We start from the raw sequence: 24,416 nt of genomic DNA on the forward strand, positions 1-24,416 counted from the left end.
TAAAATATGAGACCATTCTTTAAAAATGAAACTCATACGCTGGTATGTTTTCTGTGTGGAACTATGGCTTAAAGATGGCAGATTTGTTTTCAATTGCAGCCGTCTGTCTGTAGAGACACAAGCTGCTTATACCTCCTAAAGTTACATAATTTGTGTTACTGCTTCAACACCCTGACCTACAAAACACTCAAGAGGAAAGAAACAGCGGGACAATGACAAACAAGCAGAACAGGGAGGAAGACAACCTGGAGTCAACTGGGAATTTAGCCTTTTCCTCTTTCCAGCAATGACAGAGAGGTGTCAACAACTAGCCCTCACAGCAAAGCCACCCTGGGGTGTGTTTAAGCACTATCCTTGACTCTCTCCTGCCAGCGTGAAGAGGATTACAGTCAATATAACACAATCTCCGGCCTAATCTATCTTAATCTGCCGCTCTTAATCCAAGGCGTTAATCTGAGAACCACCTCTGGGTCGGGGGAGATCATTTGACAAGCGGCACCCGGAGGCTCGGCGCTCTGGTCAAACAGGCAGACTGACGAGCGTGTGATGGAGAGCGCACAGCGTGTACAGTGGATGAAGACAGCAGAGAGGAAGTGTTGTTGGTGATCAATAAATGTGAAATAAATGATAGAAAACTGACACACAAACACAAAGTGTAGGAACAGAGGAGACACACACATACAGGCACTAACCGTAGATTCCAGTTGAGATGCAAGGGAAAGCCTGCAGAGTGAAGAGGAAAAACCAAGTTACAATGTGCATTTTTCAGCTCCTTGTGTCACTCTGTTATGTTCTAATGCATTCAATCAATCCACCCTCCAATTTAAACACAACACATGATAATGATGAAGCAAAATCATTTAGAAATCAAACGCTCCTTTTACATACGTGTTCAGACAGTAGATTCAGTACTTTGCTAAATCACCTTTTGCAGCAATGCATTATGAGTTCTTGGGAATAATCCCACAAGTTTGGCATGCTTTTCTTTTTCAAAGCTCCTTTTCATTTTGACAGAATCTCTCATGCTCAGCGAAGCTTAACGGGAAGCAGTGGTGCACAGGCGTTTTCAAGTGTCTCCTGGGATGCTCCTTCAGGTCCAGACTTTTGGTTGACTTTCCCACACCAGAGCTGAGTTTACTTCGTAATGTGCTTTATATTCTTGCTAAGATGTAAACTTCTGCCTGAGTCTGAAATCTTATTGTGGAAAAGGTTTTCACTCAGTATTGCTCTGTGTTTTTTGCATCCATCTTCTGCTGCCATTACTGTGTTTGACTGTAGGAATGGTATTAATTAGGCGATGCTCAGTGTCCGGTTTCCTGCACACAAAGCGTGGGGAATTGTGGCCTAAGAGTTCAATCTTTATTTCATCAGACCAGAAGTATAAGAGTCAGGTATCTGACAAAGCAGTCTGTCCACCATAAAGGCCTGACAGCTAGAACGCATCATCAAAGGCTGCCCTTCTTTTAGACACATCTAATCTCCATAAAGGAACTCTGGATCCTAATTATCATGACCTTTGAATTATTGGTTACCTGTTCACGCAATGCCTTCTTCCCCTATTCCTGATTTTGACAGGATGAGTGTTGGTGGTTCCAGATTTCTTTCATTTTCAACCAAATTCAACCAAATGCACCCTGACAGTGCTTTAGCACAAAAAACTACATCGAAAAGTGATCATTTAAAAGACAAAAAAACAAAAACCCATCTCGCAGATCTTTGGAAACTTTATTTTAACTGGTATGTGTATATTTTTCCTGATTTTGTCCAATGACTTCAAAAAGACAGATCATGCTGTAGGCATTTCAAGGATCACTGATAGACGTGGGATGCTTAATTACGTGTATCATGACAAAGGCTCCAAACAAAATGGATAAAAAGACTCACTCTTTTAATTAAAAACATACACACACTTTACAACCTTGTTTTTGCTTTGACATTGTGGAGTACTGTGTGCAGACTGATGAGAGAACACGAACTGAAGAAGAGCATGAAACACATCAAAATGGGGAAAATTTTAAAAGATCTGATAACTTTCTGAAGAGCTCATCATCATCGTCACACACACTCTCTGTATGTCTATCCTTCTGAGGACACTCGGTGACATAATGCATGGCCTATCCCCTCTACTTAACCTTAACTAGCATAACCCAAAGGCCTAGAAGCAACCCTTAACATAACTCAAACCTGACGCTAAACCTGAAGCTTAAATCCGGGTCTAAACCTTTGACGATGTGTCAAAAAGCAACTTTCCCCAAATCTCCTCACTTTCAAGGTCTACAACAAACTGGTCCTCACAAAGGCAGCCATACACGTACACACACGTAGCACTGCACAGAAATCACACTCTCTGCTGGATCCCGATGGAGTCTTTCTCTTGATTGTTTTTTATGGCAGCCTTTCCTTCAGCCTCTGACTTTCACATCTATTTAAAGACCAAACTGTTGATCATCCTTTGCTGACGAGGCCGAGCAGGGAAGAATTCTTCCGTCAGCTTCGGCCGTGCTAGTAACACTAATCAGAGATCATTACAGTAATTACGATGGTGGGTATACAGACAGCCACTGAGGAAACAATCACTTTATACCGTAAGCTATTATACTTTAGGAAAAGAACTTAAAAAACTTCTTGTGTCCACGATTTTGTGGAATTGGTGCATTTTTGCAACAGCTACTTTTTAATGATGCTGGTGAAAATGAAGCTTTGAATGGAAGACTTGCTGCAGCGCTAGACAGATTGTGGGCTTGTAATTGTGTCATATTAGTTTAATACAACGCTAAATGGGCTTTTTTTCCCCCACCAATGCTGTGATTGAGTGGGAGATCCTTCCCAAACAACAGGACAAACAGGTAAAAGTTAACAGGTAAACAGAGTTGTCACCCTCTTCTAAGAGCTCTCACTGCTTTTTACACAGTAAGTGTTGCTGTGTTCTGGCAGCTGAATACCTTTAACTGTGTTGTCTGTGTTGTCTTAAAAACCATCCTCTTGTGAGTTAACACGTGGGCTATGAACCATGACATTTCCAGTTTGAATCATCGTTTTATTCCATCTCTCTCACCTGTCCTCACCCGTCCGCACTCATTATTAACAATAGCTGCAAAAAATCTGCAGCAGATTCATTATTTCAGGTTCCCGACAAAGCGAATGTGAGCGAGGGAATTGTTTAAAGTCTATTTAGCACCACATTCCCTCTTTTGCATCTCGGCAAGGTAAAAGAGGTAATTTGGTGCTGAAAGTATTTAACCTTGGATTTAGTTTCTCTAAGTCACCCAATTAATCGCTTCAGATTAGCTTTGAAAGCATTTTTTTCACAGCACAAAGACAACTGGGGATTTTGTCTCCGCAGTACTTAGATTGCATCTGATTGAAAGAGGCATGTCTTTGCAGCTGCTATGGACCGCAGGACAACTGCCAAGACCAAAAACTTTTTTTTTTCTTAAATTGGACAAGCAGACAAGCATAAGCAGGCGGATGTTTTTAAGACAGACTGGAACAATGTCGACTTGTACTTTAGTATAAAGTTGCAGCAGAGCCAACAGTTACATTTAAGTCATGCATTATTTCCTGCACTGTAGGTGATTTTGCTTACATTGCTGGCAGACTCACCAGCAATGAAAAAACAATGACAAGAAGAGACCACAGCAGAAGGTAAATGCAGCTATTAACAGAAATAAATACATATTAAAAATCAAAACGATTATAACTGTTAGTCAGTGAGGTCCGTGTTTGCCAAGTCTGTGCAACACCACTGGTTCTCCTTTGAGTCAAGCAGCCAGTAAACTTCAAGTCTGGCAGATTTCCAACCTGTTGTCAAATATGCCAGCACAAGCAGATGTCTGGATGCTCCCCAGGTTTCCAGATCTGTTCATTTAACCAGACTGCACAGCTTAAGACTCAGGGTGAAGGCAACTATGCCTCACAGGTTCTCTGACACCTACAATAAACAAATAATTTGAAGTTTTGTGAAAATTGCTGTTGCTATGAAAACTTCGGTTAAAAAAAAAAATCCTGCAACTGATGCATTTAAGTCTGTTTCAAATCCTGTTCTTTACTAGCGAAGCTACTACTGTTCTGCATTAATCTTCACACTGCTTCCATGCTCCTGTTTTCTTCAATTGCACCTCTGACTTTGTTTTCATGTTGCTTTGGTGCTTTTCTTTGGCTTTAACACTTCATTCTCTGTGAAACCTCATGCCTGGTGTGTTTCATGCTACCTTCTTACAACTCACACTCCTACCTCTTTTCCCCTTCCTCCATCCATCTCAGTTTGAACACTGTATTCTTTGAAAAATCCAATGCGATCATTTTTTCTGGCTTGGGTTTCTTTTTTAACTATAGCACCCTGTCATACAGTCATGACTGCTTCACCCGTCCTTTTTTTCTTCCTACCAATGCTTCTTTTGTATTCGCTTCTTTTGATTTCTTCTTTATTCGTGTGCCACAGTCTTCAGTGCTTCTTTTTCTTTACCTTCTTTTACTTTTAACCTGACCTCTCAATCCTCCTGCGTTACCCCGTTTTCAGCATCAGTTCAAATTGCTGTCTCAAATTCATTCTCACCACAGAACGAGCACCATTTTCGGTCGCCGTCTCGAGGCTGTTTCTGTAGCACGATCTTAGCGCGTTCTTCTCCTCCTCTCCAACTCCGCCTTGTGCAATCGGCCCCACTGTGTGAATCACATCTGCAGAGATGGGAAGAAAGAGTTCTTTACACAGTGTCAAAGGTATGAAGCTACTGTGAAATAAAGGTAACAGGACAACTGCAAATAAAATACAGTTAAAATTTATAGTTTTTTATCAGGGAACTATTTTAAATATTATTAATAAACTCTACTGTTGACATTAAAGTCCTTATAAAACATGTTTTATATCCCCTGAAAAATGATGCTTACTGTAAACAGTGTTCGTGATCAGCTGAAAAGTAGTGCACTTTCTGTGCCAACTAGCACTAACACTATAATCTTTAGATCTATCCATGTTGATAGTATGATAAAACGTGCCCATCATCAGAAGAGTGGATGACCAGAACTGCTGGTGCACACCAAGAGGCCAACAGTGGATACATTTGTGGTTTGATATTCTGTTTAGCATAGAGGTGCAATTTTGGAAATTGCCATCCATTTTATTTCCGGATAAAATAAACCGTGAACATCCTACATGAAGCGATGAGTGGGCTTCGAGGGCTTGAAGAAGATTACCAGCCTTCCAGGTGATGCAGTTTAGCCGTGCTCCAAATGAATATTAAATGTTTCTTTGTGTTCATGTACAGGAACATGGCAGTAACACCATAAGTCTAATTGACGCAGCTAAATGGAACACCTCTTGTATTTTAGCCGTTGCTTCTGGACTCCAAACAGCTTCTATTTAAGTGCTCTAAGCAAATCCAAAAGCTTGTATCTAGAGCAACATGTCTGTGGCTGTGCTCTTCTACTGAGGAGTCTCTTTCTTTCAGTTAGGAAAACAGAAAACACAAGATGACCTTCATTTTAACACTGCAGGATGGTTTTCTTAAGTAATGAGCACAATGAAAAACAAAACAAAGTCTACTTTTTCACATTTCAAACAGAGTTTCTACGTGACAGAGTTTCCCCAATATCACCGTTTTATTCATCATAACTTCAAAAATAAATAAATCAGGCAACCGGCTGGATGTATTAAGCTTTCAAAAAACCACCTTCTCTGTCAGCTCACACAGTGTACTGATCGCACTTCAAGCAAGTGTAAACTCAGATGCCTTCCGTCTATATAATCCAGCTCGTCTGTACATGATAGTCATCAAAATTTGCTTTAACACACATTTAAAACACATCAACTAAAAATCAGTGTCAAGTTGCATTTGAGCTGATAGCAAAAAAGCATAAAACATTTTATACGGATATATTTTTTGTCACCAAACTGTACATTTCTTTTTTCTTTCCTTGCCCCACTGTTATTGATTGTGCTGTCTCTGATGGCACATTAGCCATTAAAGTTTGACAACATGTCGGCCTTTTGTTTACATTTTTTACCTCTACTTGACCCAAGTCTTATTTTTATTTCTATTTTCTACATAGAAAGTCAGCAGGGAATTCATGTTTTGTGGACGATCGTTAATAAAAGAAAAAACTCCCACTCTTGGCATACTCATTTAACCAAAGACCAATTAAATAGTTTTACCCAGGAAAGTATACATTATGCAAGGTTATCTGTATTGCAGCTGCGCCTTCTCTCCCCTCCTCCTGAGTCCCGAACATGAAGTTGGAAATGAGGCAGAATGTAAACATGCCATTAATAAATTACACTTCCTGGTCTCTTTGTAAGTTGCACCTTGCTGGTACCAAGTTTTTTCTTCAGACCTGCCATAATTCTTTGTGGTATGAATTCAACGAGGTGCTAGAAACTCAACTGACATGAATTATGTGAATCTTCTGTTCCAACATATCCCAAAGGTGCTCTGCTGGATTCATATCTGGTGACTGTGGAGGGCATTTCAGTGCAGTGAACTCACTGTCACGTTCAAGAAACCAGCTTGAGATGATTTGAACTTTTTGACCTATCAGAAGATTGTGCATTGCAGTCATAAAGGGATCGACATGATCAGCAGCAGTACTCGGGCAGGCTTTCACGTTGTTTTAGCCAAATTCTAACCCTACCGTCCACCTGCTGATGCAGAAATCAATAAACCTCATGACAAATAAGGTTATTCCAATCTTTTGTTGTCTAATTTTGGTGAGCCTGAATTGTAGCCTCAGTTTTTTGTTCTCAGCTGACAGGAGTGGCACTCGGTGTGGTCTTCTGCTGCTGTAGCCCATCTGCTTCAAGTTACGATGCTTTTAGCATTCAGAGATGCTCTTCTGCAAACCTTGGTTGCAACTAGTGGTTATTTGAGAATGCATTCTCCTCTGACCTCTAGTATCAATAAGGCTTTTTCACCAAAGTAACTGCAGCTAACTGGATATTTTCTCTATTCAAACCCTTCCCTTTGAACACTAGAGATGGTTGTGTGGGAAAATCCCAGCAGATCAACTTTTTCTAAAGTATTCAGACCAGCTTCAATCACCTTGCTCCCTGTTTCTGATCTTCAGCAGGTTGTTTTCACCGTGTCTACATGTCTAAATGCACCGAGTTGCTGCCACGCAATGATGGCTGATAAGATATTCGCATTAACAAGCAGTTGAATCTGCGTACCCAACAAAGTGGCTGGTGAGCGTCTATTTAAGGTGATCCAGTGTTGCTATGATATGTAGAAACGGCACTTTAAATCAGTAAAATAAGCCGATTTTAAACTAGGTTTTCTCAATATTTCTGGACTTTTTTCCCCTCACTTTGATTTCTGTGATGATTAATGAGGCTCTGAACTGTGAGATCACAAATGCATTTTTACTATTTCAATCTAAATTTCCAGAGGGTTTAACATTTGATTTTAACTACAGAGCTGGAAAGCTTTGAATCTACTGCTGTCACTGGTTTTGATGCCGCAAGCAAATCATTTTTTCTGGGTGTTTGTCACAGCCTATGGTGTCGTACGAAAACAGTTTTTAGTACTACCATTATTTACCAAACCGAAAACAGTACAAAGCACTTTTTTTACATTGTCCTCTCAGCGAGTCCACAGCAACACCATCTTTCACTGTTCCCAATTTGTTTTGTGTGAAATATTTTTTCATGCTTTTCAGTCATGTAGCCGTAGCTCGACTAATTGATACTGTCTCTGTCAAGTTAATTGCTGCAGTTTTACTCTATGGTCTCAGAAAAAATATTTAAATTTGTGTATTTGATTAAATAAAGGCTAAATAAACTGAAGCGTACTGACGTGAAGGTTGAGGAAAGACAGGAGAGGCAGAGAAAACAGGAATACTAGTAAACAGAAACCAAGTGAGGAACAGAGACGGCTGTCGGTGAGCTGTGGTTTAACCGGCCTCTACACGCCCACGCCACCACACATTCTGATGAGGCTCAGCATGTTGCTCAGCTTGAATCCCAGCGGTGTCATAAGACCTGGCTGGACCACCGCCTCTACACGAGAACACACACAAACTGAAAAGAATCTCAACAATACAAGGCTTTTTTCTTCCATCTAGTACCACGAGACACCTTTTTTTTCTTAACAGGCTCCCATGAGGTGAAATAATCTCTGATTTTTTCCACCTCAGATCAGTTTTGACACTTGAGTCTTGAATAAAGTGTGGACTGATCTGCAGATTTCACTCACACCAGACAGCTCAATCACAGCCTCAAACATGTTCACTGTTCGTTAAAAGGGGCCCTGTTTTTTTTATCATTATTATTTATTTTTTACATCCATCTAGGACAAGTTATTTGTCACATGCCCTCACTAACAATGTGATATAATATAAAGGTCTGCTTGTCTATTTGCAATCTGGCTGTGCTGGGTGGATTGATACTGAAATATTGACGTTTCCAAATCCCGAGATTCCTGTCTTAGAATCAATTCTAATTTAAAAAAAAAACCAACCATATCTAAACTCAGTAATTGGACATAAATGTGTATTCAGCTGTGTGCTGGGGAAGAAATTCAGCCCTCTACTCATCCAGTGGGACCAGCCTGTGGGGGCGGAGGTGGGTGCTGGGGTCAGTGGAGGGTGAGGGGTGATTACATATTGTTCATGATGTACAATAGTCTGGTCTCATGCCCGCACAGAGAGAGTGAGGAAAAACACAGAGAGGGCTAAAAAGCAACAATTATCACTGACTGCAGCAAAGTAATCTGTGTCTATCCAGGCTACAGTTTTATGAGTTAATGTTCCCGTCATTATTAACCCTTTAATTTAAAAATTTCAACCCTATAGCAATATTGGGGGGGTATTACAAGATTGTTTTATTTGGTTGCATTTTATGTGTTGCGAATCAGGGTCAATTTATTTTCAATATATGATGTAGGGTAAATATTTTTTTTTTTAAAAGAACTGAATTGAATTGATTGTCCTCTCCAGAGTAAAGGTGCTTGTACCAAATATTGACTTTCAAATTCATAAAAATTTTATTACCTTTACTTTCTGTCTTTTCATGGATATGTGTTTTAAGTGTGTTGCAAATATTTCGAGATATCACTATATTTAGTTTTCCAAGCAAAATATAAAAGAAGTGAAGGGTGCCTAATAATTTTGTATAGTACTGTATATATATTCATTATGGCATTATTTACTTATTTTATCATGCATTTCTTTCATTATAATACAATATAATTAAAAACCAAGCCTGTGTTTTCTCCTCTGATCTTTAACAGTAGTTAGTGCAGATTTGGACGCTCCATAAATGTTATAGAGGTAAGTATTACTTCTCAGTTGCAGTGAATAGATAGACAAAAATAAACAGTAGAAAACTAAACTGAAGAAAGAAGAAGAGAAATAACAATTTAACATAAACCAGTGACACTCCGGTGCCTGATCAACCCTGGCAGGACCTCCCTGGATGAGGGTGTCCTGTGATAATGTCCGAAACACCCGATGAATCCAAGGTCAAATACTGACGATGTGTCCCAAATTTTAATATGATAATCTACATCAGAGCTCTAATCCCTAAACCTAACCAAGGAAGGAAAAAATGGCAGATAAGCTTGGGTAAAAGACCGAAAGTTGAGGCACACAACGATGCGTGGCGGTGGTAACGTTTCTGGGCTGCCTTTCCTCATAACAGCCATCCCTCAAGATTTTCTCCATTTAAAGCAATGCATTATCAGGGATTGTAACACCTAGTCCTTTTACTGAATCAGTGTATTGAGGTACAGCAAATATAAGTTAGTTTTATTATGCAGTGTACTGAGGTTCAGTCTGTCTGCCAGCCCAGGGTAAAGAGCACCTACGCTAACAAGATGATTTAAAATTAAATTGGTTTAACCTACATTTTTTAAAAACTTTTTAAACATTTACTGGCAATGGGGATATCAGCTTGGGTGTTACTTGGCATTAAAAACAAGATTAGCGGTATCACACAGCCACGCTCACTCCTAATTGTTTAGCTTTAGACAAACCCAAAATCATTAAAAATTCTCTCCAGGTTTTGTGGTTAAGAGACAAGAAAAGAAATAAGATGTAAAGCTTTAGACTTGACAGAGGTATAAATCAATACAAAACAAAACAAAAAAAGTGCACTTAAACAGTATAATTTTACCATTGATTCAGTGAGTAACTTATTGCACTCAAAGCACGCCAAAGGGCAAGCCGAAATTTCAAGACACTCCTGAATTCATATCCATGGAAAGTGAATTTTTGTCATCTGACATGTGAAATAGACCCAGTCCAGCTGAAGACAGAAAACCATTACTTAGTCTTTTTTTTACAGGACTGCATAGAGTACTGTAAAAACACAACTGTAAGACTTGCAGCTTACACAGTACTGCCCATGAAAGTGGCTTTTTCATTTATGTTTTCTTCAGGTGTTGGATTGATGGCACTGGTTGTGGTTTGCGGGATCCATTCTCCACTTCACTCCGAGGCAGGACCTTTGATGCGTGTCACTCTCATCATCCGGTAATTGTGCAAATGGACTGTGGTTCCTTTTGACAGATGTTAGGAAATAAAATATATAATCTGAATGCTGACTAGTGTGTTTTATGAGAGGCCCAGACTTCAGTGTAAAATTAGGTTGCAGGCTGACAGGAAACTGCATGCTTTTGCAGAAGCATGGTAATTGCAGTAGAAAGTGAAACCAACTAGGCTGTTTGATCGAAACTTAAAGTGTGGTGTGACGTAGAGAGCAAGTATATAAATAACTAGGCTTCCGTTTGTGCTTCAGACCTGGGGTAGTGTGTTTTGTGTTCAGGTCTCCATATCCGGATATGTAAAATAAAGATCATTTTTAAAGTAAAAGGACCACTTTTGAGCCGTGTCTTTCTTGGCCCGAAAGAATCCAAAAGAACCGGAATTTAACACAGACATGTTTTTAGGAGATTTCTGGTGGAAATGAGGTCATAGGAAGTATTAATACGGAAAACTAACAATTTATTCATGATGTTTTGTGCAGTTGTGTGCTTTAAGAATATTAGATATTTGTCACAAGAGCCAGTGGCACACCTATAGTTGCCTCAGAGAATCCAAATATAGAACCTGAATGGTTTCTTGAGCCTGGATTTGTTCACATTTGTCAAAAAGGGAGAATAAAAAGCGTGTAGAATTGGAAGACTTGGCTAGTCCTCTCACTCCAATGAAAAGAAAACCGTAACAAGATCAATTATATTTTATAATTATTAATTAATTATAGACAGAGGCCGTTTCTATGATTTATTTCTAGATTCATTCATCAGGCACTGAAAACTTGAACAAAACTTCACAAACGAGAACAAAAACAAAAATCAACTCACTCCTGCGTGCTGGACTTTTCTTTTCACGATTCAAAACAAAATGAGTCTAATAATTAAGCGACTTAATATGGACCTTAATGCTGCTTCAGTCACTCACACAAACAAGCCACAGATTGCAGAGCACAGAGGAAGCCCTGCAGAACCTCTTTAATCGGACCCTCTGAGGATTGGAGGCCATTAGGCAGAACGATTTAACACAGTGTTTGTGACTTTTTGAAATATGATCTCGTGATCTTTTTTCAGAAGCAGAAATTCATAACAGAAGAATGAAATGTGCACTTCTACCCATTTCCCCCGATGCCCTCTACAGACTTATTTGTGGTTAGAAATGGTTGTAGCTGTATCCATCGACAGCTAACCAACATCAGTGAAGGATTGGTTAGTCATGCAGGATCTGTTCATTATTCGCAGGCAGAGGAACGGAGCTCAGCCTTCCAGAAAGAAGGAAACTGCTGGGAAAGAGGCGCAAGCTGATTTGAATCTCATACCACTTTTTTTTTAAGAGGGAAACATTCTGAAGCCTGAAGGTATATTAAATGGGGTGTGATGTAAAAACACCCTTTTGTCACTCATTTTAATGCTTCTCAGTGCAAATGCATGAACTGAAATGTGTGATATCAGGCAGAGTGACTGATTAGCTGGGTGCAGGCCAGATTAGAAGCAGCATGGCACGAACTTGTCAGATTTCAGGCCTTGAAGTATATACAGCATCTTTGTACTTCATCATACAGGTCAGAAAGTGGGAGTTTTGATCCACTGACTGAAATCAAAGAACAAACAAGAAACTTTTTTGGTTCAGCATTTTCAACATACCGAATTATGACCGAGACTTCCTGTGCAAGTCGTACTACTTGTAATTTTGTTCTATTACCGTGTTTTTCCTTTACAAAAAAAAAAAAAAAAGTTATGTAAAGGTTTAAAAAAAATTGGGTTGTTTTTTTTCAAGAAACAAAGAAAATATTTTTTATTTTCACATATCTGAAGAGCATTAAGGGACTTAAGCCTACAAAAGCTAGTGCAGTGAAGTTTGTGAACATCTGTGCGCCTGTGCTTATTATTATTTTATATCATGTAAAAAACTAAACATGTAGAAATCACATGACTAAATACAGAAAATGTAAAATCTATATATTTTTAGGAAATAAAAGTAACTAAAATGGAACTTAAAAAGCTATTTAAGGAATAAAAAACCCTGAATTTTAATACAGTTGAATTTAACACTAACAGTAAGGTCAAGGCGCTTTATAATGACCCTACAATAGAGCCAGCTAATAATCTACAGTTTAAATAAACCATAACAAATATATTTCATAATTACATTAATTTAAAAAAAAAAAAAAAGAAATTTTATATTTCCATTATCAGATATCAACATGCATTTACATGTCATTTTATTTAATTATTTACCCCTTAAGTTTTAATTTGACACAGCTGCATTAACTGTTCTCCATTTGGAGGAAGAGCAACAAGGTATAAAAATGGCACCTAAAATATAATAAAATATAAAAATAAAATATCACCTGTTATAAGAAAATCTTCTGGCCCTCAGCAGTTCTTAAAATTAAGTAAATATAATCTCAGATGAGCTACAATGACAATCATTTATCATACAGGAAAATGGGGAAAATATGAAATGAAGAGATTAAGAAACAACCAGCTCCTGATAATCAAATGCACATGATTATGATCATCAAGTGTGAGCACCTCCATAAAAGCAGATGTTTTGGCAGTCTGCTTGTCTGGAACAGTAAGTTATGCATTACAACAATGCCAAAAAGGAAAGACATCGGAATGATTTTTGGAGAGGCAATCATTACTCCCCATCAATCTGGGAAGGGTTAAAGGCCATTAAAAACAAAAAACAAACTGAAGTCCATCATTCTACAAAACCGTTATTTACAGGTGGAACAAATTCTAGACAGCTGTCAATCTTCCCAGGAGTGGACGTCCAACAATTTCACCCCAAGGTTAGACAATATATAAACAAATGGCTGCAAACCTCAATGAGCTGAAGCAAGTAGTAGAAGAGGGGGTTAAAATTGCTACAACTGATGAAGTTATGATAAGTTTAAATTATTGATGCTATAGGTGTTTCTACAAGCTACTGAATTATGAGATATACTTGGTTTAACACACACTGCCTACTCATTTTACTTACACTAATATTCCACATGTTGTTGTTCATCTGAGTTTGTATTTAAATAATTTCAGAAGTTTCATGTGTTAGAAAAAAGTTACCTCTTTACAAAGCCTGAAGATAAAGCGCAACATTAACATTCACTTGATTTGTTTACTGAGTATCCGCTTTTCTTTTAGCTCTGTTAAGGTCTTTATCATTTCCTGGGGGAAATATGTGGTTCTTTAGCTACTAAGTACTCCCTATGTTAAAGAGCTCAACTCCAATGTTTAAAGCACGACAGATATAGTACAGCATGCTTTTTCAACAGCCTTTAGTGTTAGCTGAAAATGGCTCTATATAAATGGTCAAAGTGGGGCATAACAGCAAAGCTGTAACCCACAAAGCCAAAACAATGAGCTAAAAGAGGCTAAAATGCTAATTGAGCCCCTTTTATATTAACCAGGCTTTATTTGATGAAGTATTGATTATACCAAGATTGATTTTCAATTCTAGGCAAGCAGTGTGAATATGTTCACTGTTGTATGTGAAGGTTTTGTCAGTGTTTTGATTTGCTTTGTGTCTTCTTTTTTTTTTGTACCTGAAAGGCAACATTTCAAACATGTGCCTTTTCGTGCCCATGTGAACTGTGCAACTGTTTCAGCAGACTACACTCCTCCTGCAATCATTAAGCTGAAGACGAAGAGCTTTACTGCTATGGCAACTTATGAAAAACTGAACGCTGTGATGCCTCCGTGTGCCCCGAAGACCAGAAGCGTGTGGATGAAAGTCTGTATCACAGCCTGATATGGGAGTCCTGCTTGCAGTGGACTCCACAGATCTAGAATGAAAGAGAGCTGTCTGAGTAACGTGACAGTCCTTCAACAAACTGCTCACTAATGAAGCAGAGTGCAGTCCCTGAGAAATCACTTAGTCTGAGTGCATGAACCCACACAGAAGGAATAATAAGTGCTCCAATCAAAGCCTGTTTATGTATTACCATGGCTATTATAAACCAATATTCTCCTATTGCATAGATTATCAAAGGATAAAGCTATAGTGCTACTTCAAAGTTTGTCAAGCTTTTATGTTTCTCTAAATTTCTTTATAAACCAAAAGACAAAGGTTCTAAAAACAGAATTAAAGAAAACCCAACTAAACAACTGAGAGAAAGCATGACATACTCAGTGATTTAATTACTGAGGAAAATTTGCCAATATTACAAATTTGTTAGAGGATCAAGTGCCACAATTTGCCCACAAGTTTAGCAGTAAATTTGAAGGTGACACATTAGTGGAGATTTATGGTGACATGAAAAATTAGAGTTCTGGGGATTTTGGAAAAAGAGTTATTGATGCTCCTCAGGTTGGAAACCATTACAAAACCATTTTGTGGTCCACTAAAACAACCAAGACAGGTGTGTGAATCACAGATAGTATAAAAGATGGATGTACAGTTGTGGTCCGAAATGTTTATACATGTTAATGGTAATTTTTGTCTTTTAATGATTTCTTTAAAGTGTTCTTTCTTTCTTTAAGATGATAATTTGGTGACAGTGGGAAAGAAAAACTCCCTTCTAACAGGAAGGATCCTCCGGCAGAACCAGGCTCAGGGTGGGGCAGAGAATTAAAACAGTATTATGTTTAAAAAAAAGAAATGAAAATGCTCCTCTCCAGCATAAGAACTGGACCCAGTAAGTTCATCTCACTGGTTTGACCAGTTTCAGGCCAACATCAATGATAAGAACAATTCTGAATTACACAAACCGATCTTAGAGAACAACATCAGGACATCTTTCTGTGCCTTCAACCTCAAAACAAAGTGAGTTGTGCACCAAGATGACAGCCCTTGTTTTTAATCAAAGAAAGCTTAGAGAAGAACGACGATAAACTTTTGGATTGGCAGAGTTCAAGCCCTCATCTTCACTCAACAGAAATGGTGTGGAGTGATCACTTCAAGTGAGGAAACATCTCATAGATGAAGCTGTTTATATCAAACAATTGCCCTTAATTTCTCCAAACCAGGGTGCAGGGCTGATCAGCAGTAACCAGAAATGTCTGATTGGAGTTATTGTTGCACTAAGAGGTCACAGGAAAGGTTGCCATACTTTTTCCCTGTTGCAGGTATGTTATACTGCATCATTTTTAATCAATGGATACGTTTCTCTTCTCTTAAGTGTAACATTTCATTTCTTTAAATCATTTAATTATTTTATTTGAACAGCTGTCAAACTTACAGTCACCACCGTGCATCACTTCCAACATATTGCTTGAAATTTAAGGTGGTTATTAAATACACCAGCAACAGAAACACTTTAATGTTGGCTTCTGGACACTAACAGCTCGAGCTACGGCTCATTGGGTTTTTAGGGTGCATTAATGCAACATTAGGCTTTTGTTTAAGAGCAAGAGCTCGAGTGTTAATGTTTTGTGTGTTTGTGCGAGTGACAAATCATTACCGCAGCTTCTCGGCAGCAATGATCCTTCAAGAGGTGGCGTGGGGCTAATTCATACAAACATCTGTAATCTGCAAAGGGAGGATTAAACTTGATAACCCTGATGATTGCACATCTCCCGCCCATCTTTCCTCTCAGTCCACATTTGCTCCAAATCTCAGCTCAGAGACGATGCTGAAGCTCATTCCAGAGTTAATCCCCCGCCAGTCACTGTTTGCAGTATTTTCAATAAGCACCGGCTGCAGGCCCATTAGCTGTTAAGTACCACAATATTAGCCAGCAACAACAATATGCTCTGTGGACTCTGCTATACTTCTTCTACATTATGTCTTCACCAGCCTATCGATAGAAAACCCAGGCAAAAATCACACATTTAACTTTGGTAATCCACAGATTATTTGAAAGCGAGTCAGCCTCTTAAAAAGAAGTGTCACTTGCAGTGAGGCATGACAGAGCAAAGCAGTCATCAATATACTAACTGAACGACATCTCAAAGTTTAAAAAAAAGACTCCCAGGAGAAGGACAAAGGGCTCGACTTAGACACTGATACTGATTAAAGTTAATTAACAGTCAGCGGTTAATATAAAAATACATATTAATATTAGAACAGTCACATTATTGTGATCACATGCTGTACTGTATACTCACTGGCTACTTTGTTAGATGCACCTGTTCGACTATTTGTTAGTGCATTATCTACTGAATCAGCCAATCACACGACACCAACTCAATGCATTTAGGCTCAAGTTTAAACTGTTCATCAGGATGAGGAAGAAAGGTGATTCGGGTCACTCTGACTGTGACAGACATGCTGGTCTGAGTATTTTAGAAACTACTGCTGGGATTTTCTCACTCAACCATCTCTAGTGTTTACTGAAGTTGGTGCGACAAAGAGAAAATATCCACTGGGTGGCAGTTCTCTCTGTGAAAATAGCTTGTGATGTCAGAGGTCAGATGAGAATGGCCTGACTGCTGGGTTGATAGGAAGGTAAAAGTAACTCAAATATCCACTTGTTACAACAAAGGTATGCAGAAGAGCATCTCTGAAATGCACAACACGTCAAAGCAGATAGGCCACAGCTGCAGAAGACCACATCCGGTGCCACTCCTCTCAGCTAAGAATAGAAAACTGTGGCTACAACTCAGGCAGGGTCGCCAAAATTGGACTAACAGACTGGACAAATATTGTCTGGTGTGATGAACTTAAATTTCTGTGGCAGAATTTGAGAGTTAGAGAGGAGCAGAAAGTGCTTTGAGTGCTCAACTGAGTAGAAAGACACCATATAAGTCCCAGCCCATCTACGGACAGTTGCTTCCAGCTGGATACACACCATGCCATAAACATCAAACCATCTCAAACAAATCCTAGACCAGTTTTTAGACATGACAATGAGTTCACTGTACTCAAATGACCTTTACAGTCATCACGTCTCCATCCGATAGACCACCTTTGCGGTGGAACGGGAGAGTGACATCATGGATGTGCTGCAGACAAATCTGCAACAACTGAGTGATGTTCTCACATCAATGTGAACCAAAATGTCCCAGGAATGTTTCCAGCACCTTGTTGAATCTGTGCCATTAAGAATTAAGGCAGTTCGAACTCAGTAGTAGCAAAGTATACCTAATAAAGTGGCCAGGAGTCAGCTTATTAAGCTGTAAACACAATAAACACTGATGTCGTGGCAAAGCGTCAGCTAAATTGACAAGCATGATGATACAACACAGGCGTGGAAAATCACAAATAATCCAACCGATTCTAAAAACAGTGTGCGGTTAAGCACTGCATTAATGTGTCACCCTATTTGCTATCCATGATTTGAGTCATTAGATCAGAAAAATAAAATAATCAAAAAATGTCTCTTTTAATTTCCCAGGGCCCAAGATGATATTTATTTTTAAACCCAAAAAGCCAAGAAAAGCAGAAAACATTCAAACAGAGGCTCAGGGGCTAAAACACGGAATTTGTGATACCTAATAATTGAATTAAATAATAAAACAATTATCAAAACAGTTCTGACTTGTCAGTTTAAAAACCTCACAAAAAACCCAATTTTCCTGCTTAAGCTCTAAAAATACAACAGTTGTTAATCACAGCCTCCATAAAATTATTAGTTCAAACAGCACAAACAGGAAGAATAATAAGATGAGATCAAATCATCACATTATCACTTGGCTGAAAGTCAATAATCAGCTTTACTTGTTGTTTATCAGGCTTTCTACAAGCCTTATCTCTGTTTTTTCTCAGTAAAAGCCTGATGTAAAAATTCATCTGAATTCTGAGCTCATCACAGACACTGCTCCATCAGCCCCGCTTTAGCCTCTTTTCACTGGCTCCCAATATAGATTAGAATTAATTTTAGAATTACTTTATTGATTACTTTCAGTGCTCTTCATGGCCTTTTCTATTTCCAGGTAAAGAAAAAAATTTAATGGGGACAGTGTTTGTATTCAGGAATTCAAGCACCTGCCTGGAGAAATAACCAAATCCGACTCTAACTTTTAATAAAATATAACTTTAGCCGCTGTTGTTGTGCACTGTTTAAAACATTACGATTGCATAAAAATGCTATGTAACTAACTGCTGTATCTTAAACACCCTGCATCGAGCTGTTGGGACATGCTCAATGCAGCAAGAGAGACAGAGGAGCAGAGGAATAAGATATACAATATGTACAATAGAATACAAGTATACAGTAATATACAGTAGGATAGTGCAAAATATAATATCAAATAAATAAATAAATAATAATTTTATGCACGGATGTGAGAAATGGCACGTCATTAAAACTGCAAATTCAAGAGCTCCCAAGAATTGGCTATATGATGAATCACCACTGTGAATCATCACTTGGTGGGCAATTTATAGTGTTTGACAAAGCTGCAGATAATTCTTTAAATCCCAGCAGAGACTGATCAGAAAGTGCAAAGTTGTTAAAACGAAACGCTCACAGACACTGTTGTTTAATTACTAAACACGCACGACCGGAAATAAAACGACAAACACAATGGAGTGCAATGCAAACATAATAAAACAGTCGGGCACACATTTGATCGCCACGCGTGTTTGTGCACGGGCTGTGCGATTGTTTACGTTGTCGTGAGCGTGTGTTTACCCGCTAGTCCCGTAGCGGCACGCGGCGAGTGCGTGGTATTCTCAAAGAATTGTTCAGCCACGCCAATGCATCAACGGAGCCTCCAGCGGTGACTAGGATCACAAATCGGCCCTGTGTGTGTGCGTGTGTGTGTGTTTTTGTCGTACTGTACGTGTCGTCCCGATTTGGTTCAACAGTAGGTCACTTGCTGGTCATCCATCTGCATGTCATCAGTTAAATGTCACTGCTACCACAAACTTGCAAGCAGATGCGGCCACTGTTTTTTCCTAAAATTGAATTGTAATCTATAATTGCTGTGGCCGTTTATCCTCATTGCTGAAGCCGTCGTCTCCTCCACTCGTCTCCCCCCTCCTTTCCTCATTTTCGCTTCCATCCATTCTTCCTCACTTCCATCTTTCTGCTTCACTTTCCTCTTTTGTCCTCCCTCCCTCTTTTGCCATTACCTCATCCACTCAACCTCTACTTGCTCCTCCGTGCCTCCATCAGCTCCTGTCTTTCTCCACCTCTTTTCTTTCATATTTTTCAGTCCCTTCATCCCTCCCATGCCTCGCTTTTCTTGCCCCATTTGTTCCACCCTTTCCTCATCCCTCCATTATCCTCTTTAGCCCTACATCCTTGTCTGTCCCCATGTCCCTGTATTAGATATTCCCCTTCACAACCCCTTCCCTGCTCCCAATCTCTCGCTCTCTCCCCTCCTTCGGCTCACTCTCTCCGTCACCTGAGGTAGACAGTTCTGTCAGGAGTTGGCCTTATTTACCGCCTCTCTTCGCTCCTGTTTACATTATCGATCGGCAGGGTTGCTTTAGTTCCACCATACATCAACATCCCCACACTCCCCACCCCAGTGTTACGGCTGCTGGCTCACATTACTCTGAAACACAGAGTGGAGGAGATGGTAGGGAGAGAGGAGGAGGTGGTGGTGGTGTGGAGATGGAAAGCTAGCGAAGCATGTTAGGATGTGCGAGGGATTTATGCTTGAAGGAAAGAGTGTGGTGGATAGTGCGTTATGGAGCGTATGTGAGCGCGCGTGTGAGGAGCAGTGTTAAAAAGACAAATTGGATATGTCTTCTGAAAGTGTGTGTGACTGACAGTAAGAGAGTGTGCGTGTATTTAACATTCAGAACCATACACAATCGCCTTCTGTGTGTGCATTTAGTTTCGCTAACAGATGAGGGATTTCGAATCCTCTGTCTGTTAATTTAAAAACGGGCACGTCTGAAAGATGCAAAAGAATGTGGAAAATAAAACATTGTATCCATTCAAAAACAAACATTAACATGACACGTCAACAGTCGCCTGGGAACTAGCTGTGGACGGGAGTGTCTACCACTTATACAATCACATGAAACACTGAGTACATCTTTACTGCTCTCATACAAATTAAACGGTTAAGCAGCAGCAGCCAGCTACTGTTAATCAAATGCACTTGATTAACTGATCATCAGCAGGTGTAACCATCTCCATAAAAGCAGAGGTTTTGGCAGTTTTTGGCAAGCAGCAATCTGAAAAGGGTGTCCATCATTCTACAGTGAGAACAATTTTTCACTAGTGGACAACAATCTTCCAAGCAGTGGACATCCCAACAAATTCAAGTTTAGATGATGCAACAAAGAGCAAATAAAATCAAAAGCTACATCTCAGACTCTCCAAACTTCAGTTAGTATGTTCAATGTTAAACTCAATGACAGTACAATCAGAAAGAGACTGAACAAGTTTGGTTTGTTTGGAAGGGATGTCAGGATAAAACCTCTTCTCTCTAAAATGTGCATGGCAGCACAGCTTGGGTTTGCAAAGCTGCATCTTAAGAAGAAGACGACTTCTCAGGACCTCTGGAACGATGTCCTCTGGACAGACAAGACCAAGGTGGAGATCTCTGGACATAATGCATAGCACTACCTTTGGCAAAAGCTAAACTCTGCATATTTGGGCTTGTTTTGCAGTCACAGAAGGCTATTTGTTAACAGCTAAATCTCATCTGAAACTGGTTCATGCAGTGGGACAATGATACATGGCACAGCTGCAAACCTCAATGAAAGGAAACAACCTTGTAAAGAAGAATGGAAAAAAATTACTTCATGATGCAAAAGACCGATAAAAAACGATTTTCTTAAGTTACTGCAGGAGGCATTTATAAGCTACTGAATTAGAAGTTCTACGTAGGTTTTCACAGGACTGTGAAAACCTTATTTTTCATGTGACTTTATCCAATTACTTAATCCTATTTATCCCTTGAGGATTTAATGGCCAATTTGAGGTCCCTGTGCCATTTCTTGGCCACACGTTGTGCCTCATCTTTGCCAACTCATCCTTCACACGTCACTTTTGCGCTTCCAGGTTTCCAGGTTGTCCATCTTAACAAACTCTTTGGGATGCAGTTTCTTCCTCTCCAGCTGCACTTGCTGATAAAGCTGTGTAATTAGGTTTCCTACACACTGAAGCCCCTCACCTGTTATTCAGACTGGCGCCATGAGTGTTGTATATCAACACACGTCACTCGAGCATAGGAGGTGTCGACGTTCAGACCCGTTTTCTTAACAAATATGTCAAGCTTGTCTTCGTAGCTGCTAGAAAAGATGGTAGCAAAAACTTCAAGCTGCCTGAAAAAGATCCACTGATTGCCTTTTAGTTTATGTGCTGTGCTTTGGAGACCTGATCCAATCAATGGAGAGGAGAAAGGGAGGATATAACCCTGTCTCACCTTAAACCTAACAAGTAAGTCTGAGGCGGTTTTAAGACTTTTAAAGAATACTAAAATGATAAAGATAAAATGTAAAAAACAGCTCCAGAACAACAGCAGTGCTCGCATACTTTTGTGCAACAGTGAAATGATCTGTATTATTGAACTGCACTACTAAATAAACAGTTATTTTCTTCAGTGAACTGAGCATAACATGCATGTTAGCAACAATAAGAAGAGCAGTCTGAGACAGCATTCTTTTGCCAAGGCTAAAAAAAAAAAATCCCCCCCACATCCTCCACGTATGGAGTTCCACAAGTATATATTTTTTGAGAACATCAAGATGTCTCCAAATTTTCCTTTCTCCAGACTGATATATGATGAAAAATGTCCAATTTACCCTCAAAATAGCAGAGAATCCTTCCTTCATCAGAATAATTATCCAGACTGACTTCAAAAGTTAATTACTTCTAACACTTAATTTATACTTCTGCAGTGAATATATGAAGATCCTACGCCAGGGTCAACATTTATATCTGTGCAGCCTGCATCAATAGCAACGGTTGCTTACATTTCTAGAGAGGAGCACGCCAGGTCACACCTTAGGTTGCTTCAGAAAGATTTGTGGTTAGAATGTACCTGAAACACTGATTTATTACAGAAGTATACATTCACTGGTAGTTGGTCCAGTTCCCACCTGTGATAAATAAATTTTATGTGAATCCATCCCCAACTTTTTTCCAGATCACAGAATAAAAAACAATCATACAGCCACCTCGGTTTAGATCCAAGTTACAGTCAAAACATAATCATGAGCTGTGATTTACTGTATGCTCAGATATATTCTGAAAGTAATTATGCACAGTTGCTACAGTAACAGTAAAGACTAGATTTTATTCAGAATAATGAGTAGATGCAATCAAATTACTCCCACCTCATCAGATAAGTTTTGCTTTTTTGTGTTTTTTTTAGTTTGGCTCTGTTGATTAATGAGGGAGAAACTTGCTGATTCTGCACAAACATTTTTCCCATCTACCCAACATCAGCCGTCGCTGTAGCGTCTGCATACAGTGCGAAAAAATGGATGTAACAGCCGCATTTTATCATCTTGCTAGTGGTTAAATTTCTCTAAACTGTCATTACAAGAACATGCACACACGCTGAGCGTGTAACACGTTAGTTTATGATATGTAAAGAAGAAATTTAACACTGCCTCCAGATGAATGTTAGGCATGCAATGTGAATTAATGGCTGTCATTACCCTGTGGCTACGCATTCCAGTGACGTATTTGTGTGTTTGCTTCGGTTACTTTAGGTTACTCTCCCACACAAAGAGGGGAATTGCAACCCACTGTTAAACAGATGTGCAGCTCTTTGATTTTCACTCAGCAGAGATTACTTACAAAGGTTCTGGGCAGCATCCTACCGTATATCAGACAATAAAAAAAGCTTTTCTGTGCAATGGTTGTAGCCAGTTGTCAAGTAATATACTGTACAGTCAGTATGCAGTTTCACTAGATATCCAGATCTCTCTCGTCTTATCCCTTCCCTCTTCCCCTTTCTTACAGAAATGTGTGAGGAAACAGTTCATTAAATCTCAAGCCCATTTTCAGTGTTTTCCTCACAAAGGAATTAGTTTGTTTAGCAGGTAGGTGCACTGGTTTTTCCCAGTCTATTAGGTGTCTTTACACAATACGATGCCAACTTTAGACTTTTCAAAGTTTTATGAGAATTCATTTCAAACATTTTAAGCTACTGTGTTCACAGACAGAATGACACACATACAAACTCTAGTTAAAACATAACCGCTTTGGTTTAGGTAATTAAAGGACACATTTTTTTTCATCATGTTTTGGGCTACAGCTCCATAGGGCTCCATTCATTCATGAGCACCCACGATGCAGCCGGAAGCTCAGAAACTGGAAGTTTTCCTAATTACAAATCACAATTTTTATATGCATCTACTGTGACGTGAATAACACAAACAAAAAACTGAAATATTTGTTTTTATTGTTGGCCTTGAGCCAGGCATTGATGATTAACATAGTTTTACTGTAAAATCTTTATTTGTTAAGGAGCCAGTAACCACAGTGGTCAGTGGATAAAAAAAAAAGAAAACACTTCTTTATGAATGCAACTGGTTTGAAATACAAATGCTGTCTTTAAGAGAACAATATTTAATCAGTGCTGTATCTGAAACCGTCTCCAAAGTCGGAGATGGTTTCAGCAGGCTCCTCTTGTTGCAAAGCGCCAATGTTCCTGCGGTTTTATCTCATTTTCCGCCCGAGAATACTGTAGCGCTTATCAGATCAATTAGAATACGATGCTAAGAAGCTACTTTCATCAAAATGTAAAAACACAATTCTGTCTGACCTAATTATAATACAAGAGCCTTTTCCCCTCCCCGCAGACGGCACCGAGGCACTTTTATGAAACATACCGCTTTACTTATTTTATAAAGGCGCTGTCACACCGTGGAATCTTTTTGCTAAAACAATAATAAAGTGACAGAACAACATAATGAAATGAAACGGCACAGACAGGTAGGATGGGAAGCGGGGAGTAACACGGGAGAAGAAAAGCTAAATAAATTTTGCATGCGCCTTGCAAATTCAGCCTGCAAAGATGCAGCGGGAGACTGTGTGTGTGTGTGTGTGTGCCTGCTCTCTCTCATAAGTGGGCGTTACACTGGCATAAGCCTTAAGAGAACTTGACTGAGTGCCATCCGGTGACACCCGCTTTTCTTTTTGTCTACCG

At 39.3% G+C, this 24,416-nt stretch overlaps 1 protein-coding gene across 3 annotated transcripts in view; it reads right to left on the reverse strand.

The window, feature by feature from the left end:
* Positions 1-24,416, reverse strand: part of macrod1 (mono-ADP ribosylhydrolase 1) — a 143,525-nt gene that overhangs the window by 15,412 nt on the left and 103,697 nt on the right. For all 3 annotated transcript variants that reach the window (XM_040015976.1, XM_040015975.1, XM_040015974.1), the window contains 2 exons: positions 4,556-4,677; positions 693-723 (listed from right to left, as the gene is read on the reverse strand). In XM_040015976.1, coding sequence (XP_039871910.1) covers positions 693-723; positions 4,556-4,677 — 153 coding nt within the window. The remainder of the gene's footprint in view (positions 1-692; positions 724-4,555; positions 4,678-24,416) is intronic.

The sequence above is a fragment of the Simochromis diagramma genome, unplaced genomic scaffold (genome assembly GCF_900408965.1).
Source record: "Simochromis diagramma unplaced genomic scaffold, fSimDia1.1 OVJJ01000685.1, whole genome shotgun sequence".
NCBI classification, from domain to species: Eukaryota; Metazoa; Chordata; class Actinopteri; order Cichliformes; family Cichlidae; genus Simochromis; species Simochromis diagramma.